Source organism: Lissotriton vulgaris, chromosome 11 (assembly GCF_964263255.1).
Source record: "Lissotriton vulgaris chromosome 11, aLisVul1.2, whole genome shotgun sequence".
Taxonomy (NCBI): domain Eukaryota; kingdom Metazoa; phylum Chordata; class Amphibia; order Caudata; family Salamandridae; genus Lissotriton; species Lissotriton vulgaris.
The window spans coordinates 5,339,137-5,360,579 of NC_141699.1; the positions used below are offsets into that span (position 1 = coordinate 5,339,137).

Here is a 21,443-nt window from a genome sequence, read left to right on the forward strand (position 1 = left end):
TGACTGTGTACAGTCTCAGACCCCACTTGTCTCCAGAGACTGCACATGTGACTGCGCACAGTCTGAGACAGACCCCCCCCCCAAATGTCTCCAGAGACTGCACTTGTATTTCTTGAGTCCGCGTCTTGGCCCCCGCAGGGCCCGGGGCCTAGAGACCTCTCTGTGCTCAGTTCCGCCTCCTGATGCTACGGGGGTTCACCCCCACCCCCACATGCTGGAGAGCCCGCACATGGAGAGGGTGCAGCCTGCACGTGACCCGGCTCCGGCCCGAAGTGACAGCTCCGCGTGCTCGAATCAGCCTCCTGCACATGGCAGGACTCAGGAGCTGAAGTGACAGCCCCCCGAGTTCGCATCAGCCTCCCCCCGCTGTGGCGGTATGAAGGGGTGACCCCACGCACAGGCCTGCCGAGCCTGCACGTGGACACCCCTGGGGGTGCACCCTGCAGATGGCAGGACGCAGGAGCTGAAGAGACAGCCCCCCAAGCTCGCATCAGCCTCCCCCAGCTGTGGCGGTATGAAGTGGTGACCCCACCCAGAGGCCTGCCGAGCCTGCACGTTGACACCCCTGGGGGTGCACCTCCCTGCACATGGCAGGACTCAGGAGCAGAAGAGACAGCCCCCCGAGCTCGCATCAGCCTGACCCTGGCGTAAGGGGGTCCCCCCCAGCTCATCTGCTAAAGCCATTGCGCCATCCTGCGGGAACCCGATATCTGAGCGGGAGGGGGGGACCCCGGGGCCCTGCCATGGGGATGCCTGCTGGGGCCCACGCTCATGGAAAGCTTCCCTAGAGCGGGCGGGGGGCTCCGCCTATGTAAACCAGCGGCAGCCCCAGCTTGGAACCCACAGCCCCCCTCCGAGACACGTCAATCACCTCTGTTTGGACAAATCTCGAATCTGCTTCTGTGAAATTACCACCCGGGAGCAGCTTGGAAACCCGCTCGCGCTGAATTACCGGGTCCTGGGGGAGGCTGGTGCTGCAATAAGACACGTTTACACATTCTAGCACTGCGGGTCTTGCGCCGGCGCCGCCTTTATTACTGATATTAAAGGAGGAATTATGGCTGATTGTTCCTATTTTAGAGATAGGCTGTTTTCCGTCCATCCATCTAGCCATCCATCCAGACAGACATCCACCAACCTTATATTTCTGGGTGTCTATAGGTATTTCTTTCATCGCGTGAACACTGGACACAATTGTTTTAAAAAAAAATATTTTTCTTTTGTTTTTGTTATGAAACAAAACCTCAAACCAAGCATGAATACACAATACGCAGTGAACATCTGTCCATATCAACATAACAAGGCACACAACTGGACTCGATTGTTGAGACACAAATAAAATATGACAACTTTGCAGAATGTTAGTATTGCCATGAGTAATACCAAGTAAGGGGTTTGTGATCGTTCTCTGTCCACCCTCTGTGCCTGAAATGCGTTTTCCCTCAAGAAGGCAGGGGAGAGTAAAAAACTACAATGCTTTCTTGAGATATCTAAAAACAAGCATTGGCAAAGTCAATGAGTCTCGCCTATAAGACCTCTGCGCTTTACTAATATTTTGAAGCCATGCAGCACAGCATTGTGGCTCCTGTTCAGCATGTCTTTAAAGAACATGATGACATATCCATCACGTCATGTTGTAGGTTGCTTGCTTATGTTCAACACGCATGCGCACAGTTAAAAAAGGACACTTTTTCCAGATGAAAAAAGTACTGTGAAAATACTTTTAGAAATAAATTAATGATGGATGAGTGGGTTGGGGAGGAAGGAGAAGAAGCAAGAAGAGTGAGAGAACCTGAATAAACAGAGTGACGTGGAGCATGGGGGAAGGGCAGCAGTAGACAGGCAGGAGAGAGCAACACGAGTGCGGGTAGGAGACAGAAAAACATGGGTAGATAGAGCAAAGGGGGAAGGAAAGCTCACCATGGAGACAGCTGGAATACACATGCACTCTCGTGAAATGTTGTAACAAAAAGAAGAAAATTGTTCCCAGATCAGTTGACTGGGGGTGAGTGTCTGATTTGCTCCGACGCTCTGTCCATCATCCCCTTTGGTATCGCTTTGTTCGCCCTAAATTGGCAGGGTATGCCCAGAAGTGGGTCCCTTGCTCACTTTACCACTAGATTCAAGCTAGCCTGGCTGATGACGGCTGATGACGGCTGATTAGCCAGAAACCGGTCCCAGGATGCTTGTTTCCGGTCCAGGGAAGACATGGCTTGGGAGTCCGGGCTGGACTGTTCCCATGAGGCACAGGGTCAGAATGATTTGCATATGGCCATGTATTGTATTAAATTGTATTGTAATTGCATTTATATAGCGCTTACTTCCCCTGACGAGGCGTTGAATCGCTTTTTCGACGAGTAGCACGCTACTCCGGGACCCATAGAGGATTAGTGTTGAATTAGTATAATGAAACATGCAAGTACATTTTAAGTGGTGGATAGGTTAGTCAGTTATTTGGATTTGGAATGATAGCAGAAGGATAGAGGAGGAAAAAAGGTTTGTATTTATATAGCTGAACTGGGTGTTCCCATGAGGCACAGGGTCAGACTGATTTGCATATGGCCATGTCTGAACTGGGGTGGTGGAGTGAGCTAAAGAATGATGATGGATTAAACCCAGACCAGTTGACTGGGGGTGAGTGTTTGATTTGCTCCAATGCTCCGTCCATCATGACCTTTGGTATCACTTTGTTCGCCCTAAAAGTGGGCAAAGGAAGCATAGCAGACAGCCAATCAAAGGGATGAGTAAAGAGGTTATGCTCCATGGGAGGGTCAAACACATGATTGACAAAGAAGACAAGGAATAAGAAGCCGCCCAATGAGATTAACAGGAAAACTAAATAATGGTAGGGAATAAGAACGCTTACGCTGTATCCTAGGCTCAACCGGAAAAGGTTTGCTTCATCAATGGGACCACTGAAACGAGGAGATGTCATTGGGATGAAAAGGCAGCAGTGAGATTGCAAAACATGCATGTGGCAATAGCATTCTATCATGCAACATTTTATGTGTGTGGCTCTAGTTACAAATACACACAAACACACACACATAGGCACACATCTCTTAAACATTTTTAAACTATGGTATGAAAAAAGTCATACGTGTTTGCCAGGCCAGTGAAAGTGAATGTGGCCCATAAACCCAAGTTATTTGTAACTAGTGAGTTAACATATAAAGGTTTGCGCATTTATTGCTACAGTGCAAAGGTCAAATCCCACTTTATTACTATAGTACAGCTTGTCTGGCTTAAAAACCGCTGCTTAATGCCAGCCCAGGCTGAAGAATGATAACTGATAGCATATTACACTCGGCGTAGCTGCATATATTCTACGTATACCTATAGATGCTGATGCGGAGTGTGTAATATGCTATTTAGTGCTATTGTTGAGTGTGGGGGGGAGATGTGCAGAGTGTAATATGCTCTGAATTAGCATTGCTGAGTGTGGGGAGAGGTCATCACTCACTGGAGGCAGAATCTCGAGTGGGTGAAGATGCCACATCCCTCCCTCTGCAATGGTAATAACCAGCATATTACATCTATGGTATATGCCATGCTGTTTTTCATGTACAGTAGTTTTACACAAAGGCTGCTGCTGAAGGATGGCGCCTGTCCCCTGAGAAGGGCAACTCATGCTGCTGAGAAGGGCAACTCTGGCTACTGAGAAGGGCAGCTCAGTCTGCTGAGGGAGGCCTTATGCCCCCTGAGAAGGGCAATCCATGCTGCTGAGAAGGGCAACTCAGGCTGCTGAGAAGGGCAACTCGGGCTGCTGAGAAGGGCAACTCAGGCTGCTGAGAAGGGCAACTCAGGCTCCTGAGGGAGGCCTTATGCCCCCTGAGAAGGGCAATCCATGCTGCTGAGAAGGGCAACTCAGGCTGCTGAGAAGGGCAACTCAGGCTGCTGAGGGAGGGTGCCAGCTCCCTGAGAAGGGCAATCCATGCTGCTGAGAAGGGCAACTCAGGCTGCTGAGAAGGGCAACTCAGGCTGCTGAGGGAGGGTGCCAGCCCCCCTGAGAAGGGCAACTCGTGCTGCTGAGAATGGCAATTCATGCTGATGAGAAGGGCAGCTCAGTCTGCTGAGGGAGGCCCCCTGCCCACTGAGAAGGGCATCGTGCTGCTGAGGAAGGGAGGCCAGCCGCCTGTCCTAGCCCCACCGCCCCCCCCGCCCCCCCTTCGAGAAGGGCATCCCAGGCTGCTGAGGGAGGAAGGGCGGGCTCCTGCCCCCTGAGAAGGGCATCCCAGGCTGCTGAGGGCGCCCGCCCCCCTGACAGCAGCCACCTTGCCTGTCCCAGCCCTCGCGGGCCGCTGTTGATGCCCCGGGACAGCTGCTCGCCCCTTCCTTCCTGCCTGCGTTCTGTCAGTCTGACCTCCAAGCCTGCCAGTTCCACGGTGGGGGCTGGTGGGGGCCTTAAAGTTTGTTCATTCCGCACAGCCCAGTGGCACGTTCTGCCTCTGAGCACAGGTATGATGTACCCTGGGCCTGACGCCCTCCGCGACCCCCCCCCCCAGCATCGCCCAGGCCTGCCTGCTCTCCACCCCCCCCCCCCCCCCCCCCCGGCGGTGTTGGGTGGCACAGAGCCCTGCCCTTCAGCCCGTGCAGAAACAAACCACATGTTCCCTCCGCCCGGGACATTCTTCCCTAAGTCCGCCTTCAAACACACGGACCCATAAAAATATCATTTATTCTCATATTATTGTTCGCAATTCGTGCCGGTTTGCGGGAGAGGGTCGAGGGATTTTTGCAAACATGCCAGAATATGGTGAACACCCAAGAGGGGATTAAGTAACACAACGAATGTGGACATTTTATCTAAATTAAGATGTTTTGGGAGGTGGAATTAAAGAAAGGAAAAAAGCGCCAACATGTTGGGCACGAAACGCGGAAAGCTGCCCCCCTAACAGGGAAGAGTTTCTCCTCGTGTTTGTTGATATTTTAACATATTACCAAAGAAACACAAAGCGGTCGCACTATTGTCCGCGTCTGGATTTTATTTTCTAATGCCATTTCGTCTCTTCGTCGGTTTCCGTGTATTTAACCACGTGCACTTTGTTACCTGCAGACGAGCCTTTAGAATAAAAGTTGCGCGCCTTTTATTCGAACACTTGAAACACATCCCATTGCATTCTTGAGACCCAGAAGCCACTGAAAGAAGTGAATCAGCCCCCTCCTCCCCCAACATATACTTCTGTCTTCCGTGTATTCAAGGAAGGCGGATACAAGGTAGGAAAGCTCGAGGCCTTGTTATCTATTGAAAACATTACTGCCAATGAAAGAAAATGCAACAACAGCTGACACCTCACCAAAGGTGTTTAGTGCATTATTACCCCCTTAGAGTTTTTTTAAACAATCTTTAAAAAAAAAGATACAAATATATATATGTATATATATGTATATATATTTTTTTTTCACAGTAAAAGTGACAGAATGAAACCTTTTCAAAATCAAAAGGCACCCAGCTTTCAAGACATTGCACCTATTAACAGCTAGGCGCATAGACAGATAGGGCGATGGGTGGGTGGATGGATGAATATATTTAACAGCATGTCTTCCGAATAACATTTTCATTTTTAAGACTTCAGTGGCAGCCCTAGAAATATAAAACATATTGCAAATATGCGTGTACAAACTATGGCTTCGATGCAACTAGAACTTTGTAGGTTAACATGTCCCTTTTCTTACAACTGGTCTTAAAAAACTTCTTAATGCTTGGAAACAACACAAATTGTCTGTGACTGAAAGAAAAGACAGATTAAATGTGCATAATAACAGTTGGCAAACTTGCAGGAGATGTGTGAGGTTTACTAAGAGGAGACTTGCATGTGTGCGCTCAGATGTTTGCTTCCATATGTGTAACAACCCCATCCTGCTGTTCATTCAAAGGACAAATTCATAGCAACGCTCTCTTCACCCATCCTCGATAATATTTAATTATATGTAAGGCTCCCTGTTTTCTGTTTTTACTGATTTTTACAGATAAATACAGACAGAAACCCATTTATTTTCCTGTCTATATATATTTTTAATGTGGATAAAAACGAAAATTGGGTTGTTTTTGAGTGGTTCTAAATGCTGTCAGTCATGCCTGCCAAGCGTATAGCTGGGCGGATTGACGGGCAAGGGTGTTAAAACAAGAAAGGAATTTTAGTAAAGTTGCTTAAACAGCAGTAGATATGCATAAGGTTGATACTGATTTGCATATGTTTTCATATAAGTGCATTGATTTATCGCCTCTGGGTTTTCATATAACTGAAATCTCTCAGGCATTTAAGCATGAGTGAACATTTATCGGTTAAATACATGTGGAAATATGCTAGTTTCAGATACATTTTTTCACAAAACTCAAAATAAATATGGATAAATACAGATCAAATTAGCAAAAAAGAAATATGGATAAATACAGATGGAAATGTCAAAAAAAGAAATACCATAAAACTGGGAGCCCTAATTATATGTTCAATAAAGAGCACAGTGATAACTGTGAAGCTTTGTACCATGAATAGTAACAACAGCTTTTCACAGCGCTTAGAAACGGCTTAAGTGCATTATGACTCGAGGCGCTATAAAAAAACAAGTTATCCATTATTATTAGTGAAGCGGGCGCTGTTTATGGTCACAAGGCAGGTTAAAGTGACGCTCATGTGCCTCTCTTTCAGATAACGCAGTTAAAAATCGCCAGCAACCCTTTCGCGAAAGGATTCCGAGACTGCGACCCCGAGGACTGGTGAGTTTTGGTTCATATCTGAATTTTTGGTGTTTGCTGTTGAATGATCGTGGCAGGAATTCATGCAAATATGAACCTCCGACACGTGCACATTATCAGACTGCACACTATGGGTTCGATACCGATGCGAGTCGGAAGGCTCCGCGGTATCGGGCGGAAGAGATTCTGCCCGACATCGTAATCAGCCCCTATATGTCCCACAAGGAGCCTGCACATCCCCAGACTGGAGACAAAACATTAAAAGGAGGGGAAAAACAGAAGGCAAATATTCTCTGATTGTGCTCTCATAATTAGAAGACCCCCCTGTCGACATTAGATCATCACCGACCATCCTCCAGATACAAACAAATCCAGTGGCGGCTCCTCGAGGGAGTGCTGCAGGGCGGTGATGCGAGGCGGGGAGGGGCAGGGGGGGGGGGGAATCTCCGGCATACGGCCGAACAGAGTTAAGTAAATAAATAAATAAAACGAATTAGCTTACCTTTCACTGTCGCCTTGTCATTGTAGCTTGCAAGAGGCTATGCCCCATGGTCAGTGGTCCACGCTCTAAAAATACCAACACATCCATAAATGCAATATGTTGTTTGTTGAAGGTGTACCACATTCCTTAACGAGCATCGGAAAGCAGCAATGCAAGGGTTAAAACCCTACTTGAGTTGCAAGTCATAAGACTCTCAGAGAAACATCCGTGGCAAGCCCGAGGTCACACTTGGCTTCTTTGCTTCTGGGATGTTCATTTTAAGGTGAACCTGCTATAAAAATGACCTTTACCCTTCAGAAATCACGCCCCAAATGGATTGGCACTGGGCTATAAAATGATTTAAATCTCTAAGAGAGACATGCAATATTGTGCTTTCTGTCATGCCCCCAGGGGATGTGCCAGACTTATCTATTTATGCCATGCCCACCCAGAAATGACCCAGGCTGCTCTACGTATACCATTCCCACCTTGAGATGAGCCAGGCTGCTTTATTCATGCCATGCCCACCCTGGGATATGCCAAGCTGCTCTACCTATGGCATGCCCACCCTCAGATGTGCCAGGTTGCTCTATTTATGCCATGCCCATCCTGAGATGGCCCACGCTTCTCTACATATGCCATGTCCACCCTGAGTTGGCCCAGGTTGCTCTACGCATCCCATGACCACCCTGAGATGTGCCAGGCTACTCTATGTATGCTATGTGTGCCCTGAGATGTGTCAGTCTGATCTATTTATGTCATGCCCATCCTTAGATGTGCCAGGCTGCTCTATTTATGCCATGTACATTCTTAGATGTGCCTGGCTGCTCTATTTATGCTATGCCCACCTGTAGATGGCCCAGGCTGCTCTACGTATGCCATGCCCATCCTGAGATGTGCCAGGCTACTCTATGTATGCTATGTGTGCCCTGAGATGTGTTAGGCTGCTCTACGTATGCCATTCCCATCCTGGGATGTGCCAGCCTGCTCTATTAGGGGTTCAAGAGAAATGTCACATCTATGATGTCCTCTAGTGGCTCAGTTGGTAGTTTTGGACTCTCGAGATCTGAGTTCTAACCAGTCTTTGGTAATTATTGAAAAAAGTGCAGTTCTGGCAAATAAGTTTTCTCCCTTAACCGAAAATATAAAATACGTTAAATATAATTTAGTTGTGTCCTATGCAGTTGTGACATATTTCTTCTTGGTGTGTTCACTATCAAGTTGTTTACAATTTCCTTTGATAAACACAGTTCTTTGCTCCCCAGCAGGGCTTTGGCTACATGTATACCAGCACATACATAACACACCTGATGGGGAAAGCAATGTGATGTGTAACGTGAGCCTGTCCACGTGAGGTCATCACTTAAATGGTTTTAGAGGGAATTGAGACAAACAGCAATTATTGTTTCTGCACCCCCACTATGGGCAGAGAACACATGTTTATTTTAAAGAAAAAACTTGTTTTGTGTAGAATTTTGTAGCTTAACACCGTATGAGAGACAGCATTTACCATGGGTGACAGTAAATGTATCGTATTAATGAATTACATTGATTTGTAGAAGTCAACAATGAAACAGATGTAAATATGATACTCTGAACCCACACCTCACCATGTGAAACACAGCAGCTTCAAAGTGTCAAATTTGTGTTTTTCAGGCCTAGAAATCACCGACCGGGCTCACTTCCTCTCATGAGTGCGTTTGCGAGATCCCGGAACCCAGTCACGTCACCTTCGCAACAGAACGGTACAGAGAAAGGTAGGCACCACTTCCTCTGATGGACAGGGTTATGCATGTTGTAATACGAATATGTCACATGGATGCAAAGTAATTATATAACAAACCACAAAATCATCATCGCATAGAGTACGAAAGGTATTTGCAAACAAAAATACCAAGCTACGTCAACTCACGGCTTCCACCCCGTATTGTGGCATTGCTCAAAACCATTTGTGAGGTACCTTAGAACACTTCTGAACGCATTTGTTGTAACCCTCACTGTGCATTGAGACATTTTTAGATTTATTCAGCATAGTTCAGTGTTTTGGTGAGATCTGTCAAAATCTCAATTGACATTTACAGATCAGCATCTCCAACAATACTCAATGGAATGTCGCGTGAAACTCCCTTTCGGACATCACTTGAAATTTCCATTGGTCCTCCATTTTGGATTGTCATTGTTGATTCGGATATATATTGGAGCCTTCACAGGAGCTGAGCGTAGATCCATTGTTGTCATCTTCATTGTGCATCGGAGATTCACTTGTGGCCCGTCTGCTATTCCTCGGACAACTAGGGGTGTTCTCATTATGGTACCTCGTAGAATCCACCATCTGCAATAAAACATTTCTCTGTGGCTCGGAAATCACGTAGAAACCTCAATGACACTTTTCCTAGAAGCGCCTATTTCGTCGTTGCCTAAAGGTCTCATCACACATCGTTCATTGGGATACCTCTCGGAGATCTTACTAGGATTTTGCTCAACATTTGTTTCAGGACAATGATTTGGACATGTCCTAATACCTCTTTTGGTGACTTAATGACTATGACAGAGCACTTAGTTTGTATCTCTTTGTTTTTGACCTGGATGATAGAACAGTTCTACAACTGTTGGAAGCCATCACGACCACTCGAAACTTAGTACAAGCACTGCGGTATAAAAGACAGTTAAAGGTGGGACAGGGTTCCACTGAGAGCTCCATTATAAAAGGTCACGGTGGAACATTCGCTGTTCTCGCGTTCATTTGAGGTTGCTTTTCTGTCAACTTTGGAAAGGATGTAATCTTTGTCAGAGTCTTAAACAAAGTAATCTTCCCTCTCTAAGTAAGATGCAAATTCAAATGATGCCGTCGGCCCGCCTTTACACCCTGGGTCAGGAACTTACCTTATGGGTGCTTGTGAGCCCTTCTCCTCTTCATCGTGAGTGGTACAAAGTCTGAGAACCTCAAAACTCTGAGGTTCTCAAGTAGCCAATTTCATTTAGCCTTGTATGCAAGTCAGAATCCACTTTAATGTCCCTCAAATTGATAACTCTTAAGAACATGGGGGTATATTGGCAAGGAATTGCGATATTTATTGCAAAACGCGCTTAGCGTGTTTTTTTTTATCGTTGGATATGTTAGCGGGGAAAACATGCTATTAGCAAAGTTTTTCTCCATTGTGCTAAAATATCCAGTGATAGCGGCGAAATGCATGATTATCGCTGGAATTCCAGCAATATTCACGCATTAACGCCAATTGGGACTTAACCTGACAATTCACCTCCCATTGAGTATACAGGTAAGTCATCCTATTAGCAGGCGTTAGATTCTAGCGATAATCGCGCTTAGCGCAACTTTTTTTATCACTAAGCATGCGTTGCTAATAGGCGATAGCTGTGGTAGCAACTGCTTTCTGTCATAAATAGTTTGGATACGCCCACTTTGCATGTCATTAGCGATAAATATCGCTGACATGCAAAGCGGGCCCCAAACCAGTCGCTATCGCCTAAAAGCTTGCTGATAGGGCGATAAAAATGTCGCCGCTTTAGCGGGAAAAAGTCCAGCTAAAGCAGCAATATTGCCCTTGCTAATATGCCCCTATGGTTACTCAGATCTCTCCCCTCCAGGACATGCTGAGTTATCTACCCTAATTCTTTGGCACTTATCCACATATACCACGTCTAACCGTCATCCTCCAGGTAGCAACAGAAAGGCCTGACTTCCCCCTGCTCCCTACTAATACTTAGCTTGATGACTGCAAGCCTAGATATTACTTGAGGTTACAAATCTTTAGGTGGCATTTGCTGACATTTTTGATGGACTACTTCCTTAATTATTATAGTATTACCTCATATCAAAATTACTAATTAGAATCTTCTTTGGGCAGGGTATTGATTCATTGTTACAAAAGTTAATGACAAATTACTTCAAAAACTTCATGCAACAAGAGAATGTATCTCTGTTGGATCACCTCTGAAAATCCCAGGGGGGCTTTGCTTGTTTTGAAGACATACATTATGATTTTTACTGAGACATTATTTTGGGAACACAATGGAAGCATCACTCAGATTCCATATTCTGACAACACTGAGGATTCTTATTGGCACCCGATTTCAAGATGTAATCATTAAATGCCCAGAATTCTTTCTCATTGCTGGTGATTCTATTTCCGGGATTTTAATGATCTATTCTGGAATAGTTCACATACGTAACAGATGCATTTATTTGTGGATCAATTTATCCTGATTAATGTTTCTTGGATGATTTAATTTAAAATAAAACAATGTATGTTAAATAACTAGTGACACATAATTTAAGATGCTTGTTAGGACACGCTTTATAATATCATGGTCAGAATGTTTAGAACTCTTGGAAATGGATAACACATCACATGGAGAGTTTATACTTATATCCCTTGACAGCTGCCTAAACATTGATTTTAAGGAATTACTTGGAAAATAATATGATATTTTTAGAATAATTCTAGAATCTTACGAAGATTTAAAGCTGCTATAGAGGTAGGTGTTGTTTACCTGACATACCCCCAGATGCATCAAGCATACATTTTGCGATCAAGAAATTGCAAAAAAAATTGCGATTTCTTAAAATTCCTTAATTGCGACTCGCAAATTGCGAGTCGCAATTAAGGAATACCTCCCCATTGATTCCTATGGGCCTAGAGACCCATAGGAATGAATGGGAAGACAATCTCACTTTGCAAATCGCAAATAGCGAATCGCAAATTGAGATTGCGATTTCAAGGGTGCAGGGCTGTCCAAAGCACACCCTATTGCACCCCTGGATTTGATCTGTGCACATATGTTGCGCACACACATGCCCTTAGGCCATGTGATGTGCGCAACATGAAACTTTGAAAAATGCACTTTAGTGCATTTTTCAAAGTTTTTGCAAATTACCATGAAGTTGTACTTCATGGTAATTTGCGTGCCCTATTAGCGAAATCGCTATTTATTAAACTTTAATGCATTGCATTTAAGGAAAATCAATTTGAGATTCCTTAAATGCAAGTAATCGCACTATAGCGAATTCTCAATTTGCGATTTTTGCATTTGGGATGATGCCTCCCAAATGCAAAAATACCTGTCGCAAAGGGGCAGATTCTGAGAATCTGACCCTTTGCGAGCGGATTTTTGTTTGATGCATCTGGGCCATAGAGAGGTATTTCTTGAGATTCTGGCTGAGACCTCACATGCAACTTCCATTTAGCAATTTTATAATATCTTTAGTAGGGAATGTTTTTTATCATTTATTTCTGACTACGGCATTAATCATCGGTTTGCAGTAATTACTGTTTTGAACACAAATCTATTCTATGTTCACATGCTGTGCACAATTCCGACATCTAGTGATTGTGGTCAGAAATATAAATGAAAATAAACAGAGTTTTATCTATGGGCGTCAACCTTATGAGTCAATACAATGTTGGCCGTAAGTCCACGATAAACGATACCTGGATCTTAACAGCTCCTAACAATTTCTGAATAGTATGTTTTTTAGCAGTAGGCAAATAAGAATTAATTAGATTTAAAAAAAAATTAGAAATTGGCCACGAACTGTTGTAAAATTACACCTGTGTAACAAAAGGTCATGATGCGTCATATTTGAAATTGATTCAACCTGGCCCGTATTCCAGCGACATCATTCCATTCGGAATTACAACATCAGATACTCTTTATCCCTGGTGTAATCACAAGAAGTGGCCACAGCTGACATTTGACCCCAAAAAGCCATTTGCTTTTTAAAACCACCTCCATTAAAAATAAAAAGCTGCAGTATTTACATAAACAGTGGTGGATAACAAATGAAAGCGACCAGCAAACAAAAACTACACCTCCCTACAACAAGATTAGTAGCTGCTTTAAATTGTCACCAATAGCTGCTAGTTCTAATTGACACTATCATGTTAAAGAAACAGCAATTTCTAAAAGCTTGGAAACCACAAAAATGAACAAACTGAAAACAAAACAATGATGAAAGGTTGTGACTTCACAAAAAGCAAGTCAAGGGGGATACACGGTGCTCAATTAAGAAAGAATAATACGCTTGGAGACCCCAACTTTTCTTGGGAGGCCTGTGATGCCAAATTTCTGGGTTTTGTTATACCAAAGCAGCAACACTTTCATTCCACCTCAAGCCGCTATGTTCCAACACTTGCTGTCTCTTTATCTCATGAATACCGAGACTGTCCAGCCTTCATTTTACCTTATGCCTCTTTGTTCCACCACCAACTCTTCCTGTCTCTTAATCTCATGAATACCGAGCTTCGTTCCACCTCAAGCCTCTTTGTTCCAACACTTCCTGTCTCTTTATCTCATGAATACCGAGCTTCATTCCACCTCAAGCCTCTTTGTTCCAACACTTCCTGTCTCTTTATCTCATGAATACCGAGCTTCATTCCACCTCAAGCCTCTTTGTTCCAACACTTCCTGTCTCTTTATCTCATGAATACCGAGCTTCATTCCACCTCAAGCCTCTTTGTTCCAACACTTCCTGTCTCTTTATATCATGAATACCGAGCTTCATTCCACCTCACGCCTCTTTGTTCCAACACTTCCTGTCTCTTTATCTCATGAGTGCAGAGGCTGTCCAGCCTTCATTCCACCTTAAGCACTTTCTTCTGCCACCAACACTTCCTGTCTCTTTATCTCATGAATACTGTGGCTGTCAGGTATTGATTCCACCTCATGCCTCTTTATTTCACTGCCCACACTTTCTGTCTCTTTATCTCATAAATACCAAGGCTATCCACCCTTCATTCTGCCTCAAGGTTCCACCACCAACACTTGCTGTCCCCTTATCTCATGAATACAGAGCTTCATTCCACCTCCACCCTCTTTGTTCCACCACCAACACTTCCAGTCTCTTTATCTCATGAATGCCGAGGCTTTCCAGGCTTCATTCTGCCTACGCCTCTTTCTCCTACTGCCAACACTTCCTGTCTCTTTATCTCATGAATACCGAGCTTCATTCTACCTCAAGCCTCTTTGTTCCAACACTTCCTGTCTCTTTATCTCATTAATACCGAGCTTCATTCTACCTCAAGCCTCTTTGTTCCAACACTTCCTGGCTCTTTATCTCATGAATACAGAGGCTGCCCAGCCTTCGCTCACCACAAGCATCTTTGTTCCACCACCAACACTTCCTGTCTCTTTATCTCATGAATACCGAGCTTCATTCCTCCTCAAGCCTCTTTGTTCCTACACTTCCTGTCTCTTTATCTCATGAATACCGAGCTTCATTCCTCCTCAAGCCTCTTTGTTCCAACACTTCCTGGCTCTTTATCTCATGAATACAGAGGCTGTCCAGCCTTCGCTCACCTCAAGCATCTGTGTTCCACCACCAACACTTCCTGTCTCTTTAACTCATGAATACTGAGATTCATTCTACCTCAAGCCTCTTTGTTCCAACACTTCCTGTCTCTTTATCTCATGAATACCGAGCTTCATTCCTCCTCAAGCCTCTTTGTTCCAACACTTCCTGTCTCTTTATCTCATGAATACTGAGATTCATTCTACCTCAAGCCTCTTTGTTCCAACACTTCCTGTCTCTTTATCTCATGAATACCGAGCTTCATTCTACCTCAAGCCTCTTTGTTCCAACACTTCCTGGCTCTTTATCACATGAATACAGAGGCTGTCCAGCCTTCGCTCACCACAAGCATCTTTGTTCCACCACCAACACTTCCTGTCTCTTTATCTCATGAATACCGAGCTTCATTCCTCCTCAAGCCTCTTTGTTCCTACACTTCCTGTCTCTTTATCTCATGAATACCGAGCTTCATTCCTCCTCAAGCCTCTTTGTTCCAACACTTCCTGGCTCTTTATCTCATGAATACAGAGGCTGTCCAGCCTTCGCTCACCTCAAGCATCTGTGTTCCACCACCAACACTTCCTGTCTCTTTATCTCATGAATACTGAGATTCATTCTACCTCAAGCCTCTTTGTTCCAACACTTCCTGTCTCTTTATCTCATGAATACCGAGCTTCATTCCTCCTCAAGCCTCTTTGTTCCAACACTTCCTGTCTCTTTATCTCATGAATACTGAGATTCATTCTACCTCAAGCCTCTTTGTTCCAAGACTTCCTGTCTCTTTATCTCATGAATACAGAGCTTCATTCCACCTCAAGCCTCTTTGTTCCAACACTTCCTGTCTCTTTATCTCATGAATACCGAGCTTCATTCCACCTCACGCCTCTTTGTTCCAACACTTCCTGGCTCTTTATCTCATGAATACAGAGGCTGTCCAGCCTTCGCTCACCTCAAGCATCTGTGTTCCACCACCAACACTTCCTGTCTCTTTATCTCATGAATACTGAGATTCATTCCACCTCAAGCCTCTTTGTTCCAACACTTCCTGTCTCTTTATCTCATGAATACCGAGCTTCATTCTACCTCAAGCCTCTTTGTCCCAACACTTCCTGTCTCTTTATCTCATGAATACCGAGCTTCATTCTACCTCAAGCCTCTTTGTCCCAACACTTCCTGTCTCTTTATCTCATGAATACCGAGCTTCATTCTACCTCAAGCCTCTTTGTTTCTCCACCAACACTTCCAGTGTCTTTATCTCATGAATATAGAGGCTGCCTAGTCTTCATTCCAATTCAAGTCTCTTTGTTCCACCACTTCAAACTTCCTCTCTGCACGTCACTTTTATAGGTTATTATTCAATCCTGTGTTTTACTTTTGTATTTCTCCGTTTTTATTGGTATGGGTGGAGTTCGCGACTCTGCGAACTTACCAAAAAAACTTTGCTACACTAAGCAGAGTTTCGCAAACAGAGGAGTGCTGTAGGTCACGCCGTTCGCACTGATTTTAAGCGCCGGCTGTTCGTCCTGTGCTGGAAAATCAGCACAAACGGCACATGTGGGCACTACTTCTTTCTGCTGCAGGCGTAAATGTTGTACGCAAGCGGCAGCTTCTTCAACGCTCATGGAAGGTTTCTCACCACAAGCGATCATGACCATCCACCACTGCCCACATTGAGAAATCGCGCTGGGAGGTGGTCTAGGATTTTCCTTGCTCGACAACTTTGGCGAGCGCAGAAAAAGCTACGCTCCATGTTTTCAGAATTCCGTGTGCTCCGCGGAATGCGGGGAGCTCCACAAACTCCACGAATGGAGCGGAGTTCACCGCCCAGGCCTACTTTTTCAATCTATTGCTTCTTCTTGCTCTGGTTCCAAAATGAGCGCGGGTACCCACAGGGTACCCACCGCAATAACCATCTGCAACAACTAAGCACTGGTGCAGAGCACAAGCAGAAATGGCAGTTTATTTTTAGTGTTTTCTTTTAAGTGTCAATCCTGCAGCCCTTTTCTGTCCAGAAGCTGGTAGCTCACTAGTAGCTGTGAAGACTCCAGCTGTGTAAGGCATGAACGTCCTAGAGGGCACCGGTTCACTATACTCCCCTTTTCACAAGTTAGCCCTTGTACAAATCACTGTTTTCTAGGTATGACTGGTTTGTGTCTTAGGTATATATATGGATTCCTGGGGAAAATGAATCCCTAAGTCTAATGCTGTGTTTGAATATCTTTTTTTGTCTTTATGAATTGTCATGAATACAAAAGAGCAATCGAACAGCTGACACAAGTTTCGCTTATGTGGCCGGCAGGCCAAGGGCTTTCTCAAGGCAAATGGCCTTTAAATCATAAAAATTGTCTTGGAATGCGAGGTGAAAATAGGAACGATAATGTCCGTAACCAGACACAACATCTGAGGTGTGGATAGGGACAAAATGGTCCCTGTGGTCAAAAGGAGTGTCTTGGCAGCACTCACCTACTCCATCAAATTGTACAAGTCACGACTGAGTGTCCATAGGTCACTTGTTTACCAGATGTAACTTTTTCACAAATTAGCACATCAAAAAGTCACGACTGAGCATCCAGAGGGCACTTATTTACTGTATTGCTCCTTTTTACAAGTTAGCGCTTCTACAAGTCACGATTGAGCTCCCAGAGGGCACTTGTTCACTAGAGTACACTTTTTCACAAGTTAGCTTATTGATAAGTCACGGCTGAGCAACCGTAGGGCACTTGTGCACTAGAGGACTCTTTTTCACAAGTAAGCGCTTTGATAAGTCACGACTGAGCGACCAGAGGGCACTTGTTCACTAGAGGACACTTTTTCACAAGATAGCGCATTGATAAATCATGATTGAGCTCCCAGAGGGCACTTGTTCACTAGAGGACACTTTTTCACAAGTTAGCGCTTCGATAAGTCACGGCTGAGCGACCAGAGGGCACTGGTTCACTAAAGGACTCTTTTTCACAAGATAGCGCATTGATAAATCATGATTGAGCTCCCAGAGGGCACTTGTTCACTAGAGGACACTTTTTCACAAGTTAGTGCTTCGATAAGTCACGGCTGAGCGACCAGAGGGCACTTGTTCACCAGAGGACTCTTTTTCACAAATCAGCGCATTGACAAGTCACGGCTGAGCGACCAGAGGGCACTGGTTCACTAGGCAGCACATTTGCACAAGTTAGCGCTTGGATAAGTCACGGCTGAGCGTTCCCCACAAGCGCTGCCTCACCTCATGTCAGCTCTAAGCAGTGCCCAGTGAGGGCACATGCACCCCGTGCCCACGCGGCCCTTGGGCCAAGAAGTCCCTCTATTTCTGGAGAAGAGGTAACACAGCCCACGCGAGTGCCCCTCCTGCCCCACTCTGGCAACCCCCCGTGTTTACTTTCCATGACACAAAGTAAACAGCTGCCGCGGCACCTTTGGGCCGCTTTCCTCCCAGGCACACGCCGGGCCTATAAAAATAAAGGCAGTCTGTGTTTGCATAGAGTTACACAATTTCTGAATTCTTCAAGCATGTACATGCGTGTCATTCGATTCACTCCAACGTTATCCCGGTAAGAATGTCTCACCCCGGTCTCTGGCTTCTGCTCTCTGCAGTGTGGAGCAGGGAGAGCAGGATCGTGGGTTTATTCGTTTTTAATCTTTCCTGTGCGTGTCACGTGTGCACGTGCCTTCCACAATGTTTGTTTGCAAAGTTCTAGAAACTGAACGTCCAGTTTTTAGACAGAACTTAATACCAGGTTTACTAGAAACTCTTATTGCTAATAGATACTTCTTTCGAGGCACTGGGAGATACATTAATTTACATAAGATCACACAATGTGTTCAACGTTGTGAAGCAGAGATTAAAAGGCGAACATACATTTCACCCAGATAGCTGCATAAAGTTATGAAGCATCACAGCCGAAAATGGTTATAAACTTCGAAAAACGTTTCCATCAAGTGAACATTTTTGCAAAATGTTTTTGCAAAATTATTTACTTGCAGAAACCTCTGAAAGTGACATCTCCCACTAAAGGTGCTATTTTACTGATTATTTTTTATGCAAATCCAACAGTTCCAAATTTCCTGCTTGCAATTTAAACTTTACAGAGTTGGTAAATTTCTGAAACACTTCAAAGAATTCCTAGAGGAAAGTCTTTTTAAACTCTGGCCCACTTGCCGGCCGTCTCCCAGTCGAGAACTTAGGCATAAGCAAACCCGCAGGCCAATGCCTCCCTCATTTCAATTTCTATAGAACTTGTAATTTCTGCCTCAGGGTGCCAAGGGGAACAGTCATGCCAGAAAATCACCTCTCCCAGCGACCCAGTTTCATCTCTCTACAGACAGGTGCTTCTCTGGGGAAATGCTGGTGTGATTTCCCATCATCCATCTGGACAGGAAGTGACATTACTGGTTCTTCCACCAAATCTGTCTTCAAAAGAAGAAACCAAGAAAGAGGACATTATTTCTCCCCCACCCATCAGCACAGCAAGTGACATCACTGGATCTCCTATCATCCACCTGCACAAGACGTGACATCACTGAATTTCCCATCATCCATCTGGACAGGAAATGACAGTACTGGATTTCACATCACAACTGTCTTTACAAGAAGAAGCCATGCAAGAGGGCTTCATTTCCAACCACCCATCAACACAGGAAGTGACATCACTGGATCTACCATCCTCCACGTGCACAGCAAGTGACATCACTGAATTTTCCATCATCCAACAGGACAGGAAGTGGCATTACTGGTTTTCCAGCCAAAACCCTTTTTAAAAGAAGTCAAACAAGAGGACTTCATTTCCCACCACTCATCAGCACAGGAAGTGACATGGCACACTGGACTTCTCCCCCTCCCAGGACCTACTTAATGACAGTTGCAACACCGAGCGCCAAAGGCAAGTTTATCTGCATTCATCCGCACCTGGACCGCGCCCAGCGGCAGGAACCCTGGTCCGATCACCACTAAGAGATGCTCGGCAGCACTCCTTAGGTCGCTGGACCCCGGATGCCGTTCCTTCAATTGCTGCTGCACCGCACACCACAGTAGGGGCTGTCACCTGTACCTACTGCCGGGTCTCCAGCAGTCACCCACACACACCCCGCACAAATGCCGACAACTCCCTCAACACCCTCTCCCAAAACACACACAACACAAGCACGAACAATGCCTACACTCCAACCCTACAGCACCCGCCACAGCAAACCCGCACATCAACACACATCTCATGCATGCTTCTCATCAGACAATCACTCACCAAACACACAACCAAAATATGCGACCTTCTACGCAGTGACGCACTCGACATACTGTTCATCACAGTAAACCCTTTAGTTTGTTTATTCCATTGCAAACTGCAGAGTGGTAGACCCATGTAAACCCTATAATGTGTTTGTTATGGTGTAAAATGCAGCAGGGTAGCCCACTCTAAATGCCCTAGTCACATCGGTCCATTATAAACCATGGAGTTAGCAGGTTGTAAGACCCCTATTGTCAGGTTAGTCAGTTGTTAGCCTTTTAAAAGGCTACAGAAAACACTTTAATATTCCCCACCCCTGGAGCCAGATAGATGCCATGTCCAGCCCTGTCGACATTGAGAATGTTAAGGGGCCCCTGAAATGTTAAGAGCCACTTAAATGTTAAGGGGCCACTGAAATCTTAAGGGGCCACTGAAATGTTAAGAGTCACTGAAATGTTAAGAGCCACTGAAATGTATAGGGGCCACTGAAATGTTAAGGGGCCACTGAAATGTTAAGAGTCACTGAAATGTTAAGAGCCACTGAAATGTATAGGGGCCACTGAAATGTTAAGGGGCCACTGAAATGTTAAGATCCACTGAAATGTTAAGGGGCCACTGAAATCTTAAGAGCCACCTAAATGTTAAGGGGCCACTGAAATGTTAAGAGCCACTTAAATGTTAAGGGGCCACTGAAATGTTAAGGGACCTGGGGAGGTGTTACAGAGATGTTGCAGAATTGCAAAATAATTTGGAGAAACTGGTCAAATGAATTTGCATCATTGTTGCTGCTTGCAGAATAGGGACTGCAGCAAACAATATTTAAAAGTCCATCACACTAACGGATTTCACATTATTTTCACTGTGCTGACGTATTTGGAAATGGAGAAAACACACTTTCTACATTTTTTCAATGTGAAAGATTGGACTTCTTTTGTGGAAAATTAGTGTGTTTGTAAATGAAGAGTAGTTCTTGCACCCTGCTTTGTTTGGTAAATGTCTAAATGATACATAGAAAATAATTTACCTTTATTATTAGCAGTTACTATACTACTGCTATTAATACAAATAGTACCAATAATATTATTATTAGCAATATCAATAATATCTGGAACAATGTTAAAAACACCCTTCAATAATAGCCGTTAACTTTAATTACTGCTGTGCACCTTTGAAGCATGCTCATTGGCTGATTAATGTTCATGTGGCCCCTGCGTTTCCGCTCATGTCACTGAGCAGTGATGTCATTTCCTTTGGAACGTTATGAAATGTGTTGATTGCTGAGAACCTGAGCTGATGAGTCAAATCAAAACTATCTTTATTCGGTTCCATTTGATAGTACAGAAAAACCATAAAAGAATAATTTAAAACAATAATTAAAAATAATTTTACAATCTCATTGTACATTAAAATTTGAAAGTTACTGTGCAAATAACAAATTCATGGTTTTAATATTAAACACCAAAAGCGAACAGGAAGTGATAAAAAGAGATAAAAGATGGGCTTATTTGCTATAGAAAATTTATAATAGAAAACGTTTTTCACAAGTTTTTCCTATACCTGATAATAGATTTCAGAAATTGTGCGACATTTCCCGTAAAACATTCTGCATCTAAGCATTGCAATGCAAGATAGGCTGGTCGACATTGTCTCATGCCCCAAATTTTTAAAATAGGTAATAGCTGATGAGTCATGGCGATGCAGCTGTGACCTCAGACACATAAAGCCATGCCTGCCAAGGCA

The 21,443-nt window shown here is 44.5% G+C and overlaps 1 protein-coding gene across 3 annotated transcripts in view; it reads left to right on the top strand.

Moving 5' to 3' along the window:
• Window positions 1-21,443, top strand: part of TBX1 (T-box transcription factor 1) — an 89,866-nt gene that overhangs the window by 66,541 nt on the left and 1,882 nt on the right. For all 3 annotated transcript variants that reach the window (XM_086942631.1, XM_086942630.1, XM_086942629.1), the window contains 2 exons: window positions 6,651-6,718; window positions 8,835-8,935. In XM_086942631.1, coding sequence (XP_086798757.1) covers window positions 6,651-6,718; window positions 8,835-8,935 — 169 coding nt within the window. The remainder of the gene's footprint in view (window positions 1-6,650; window positions 6,719-8,834; window positions 8,936-21,443) is intronic.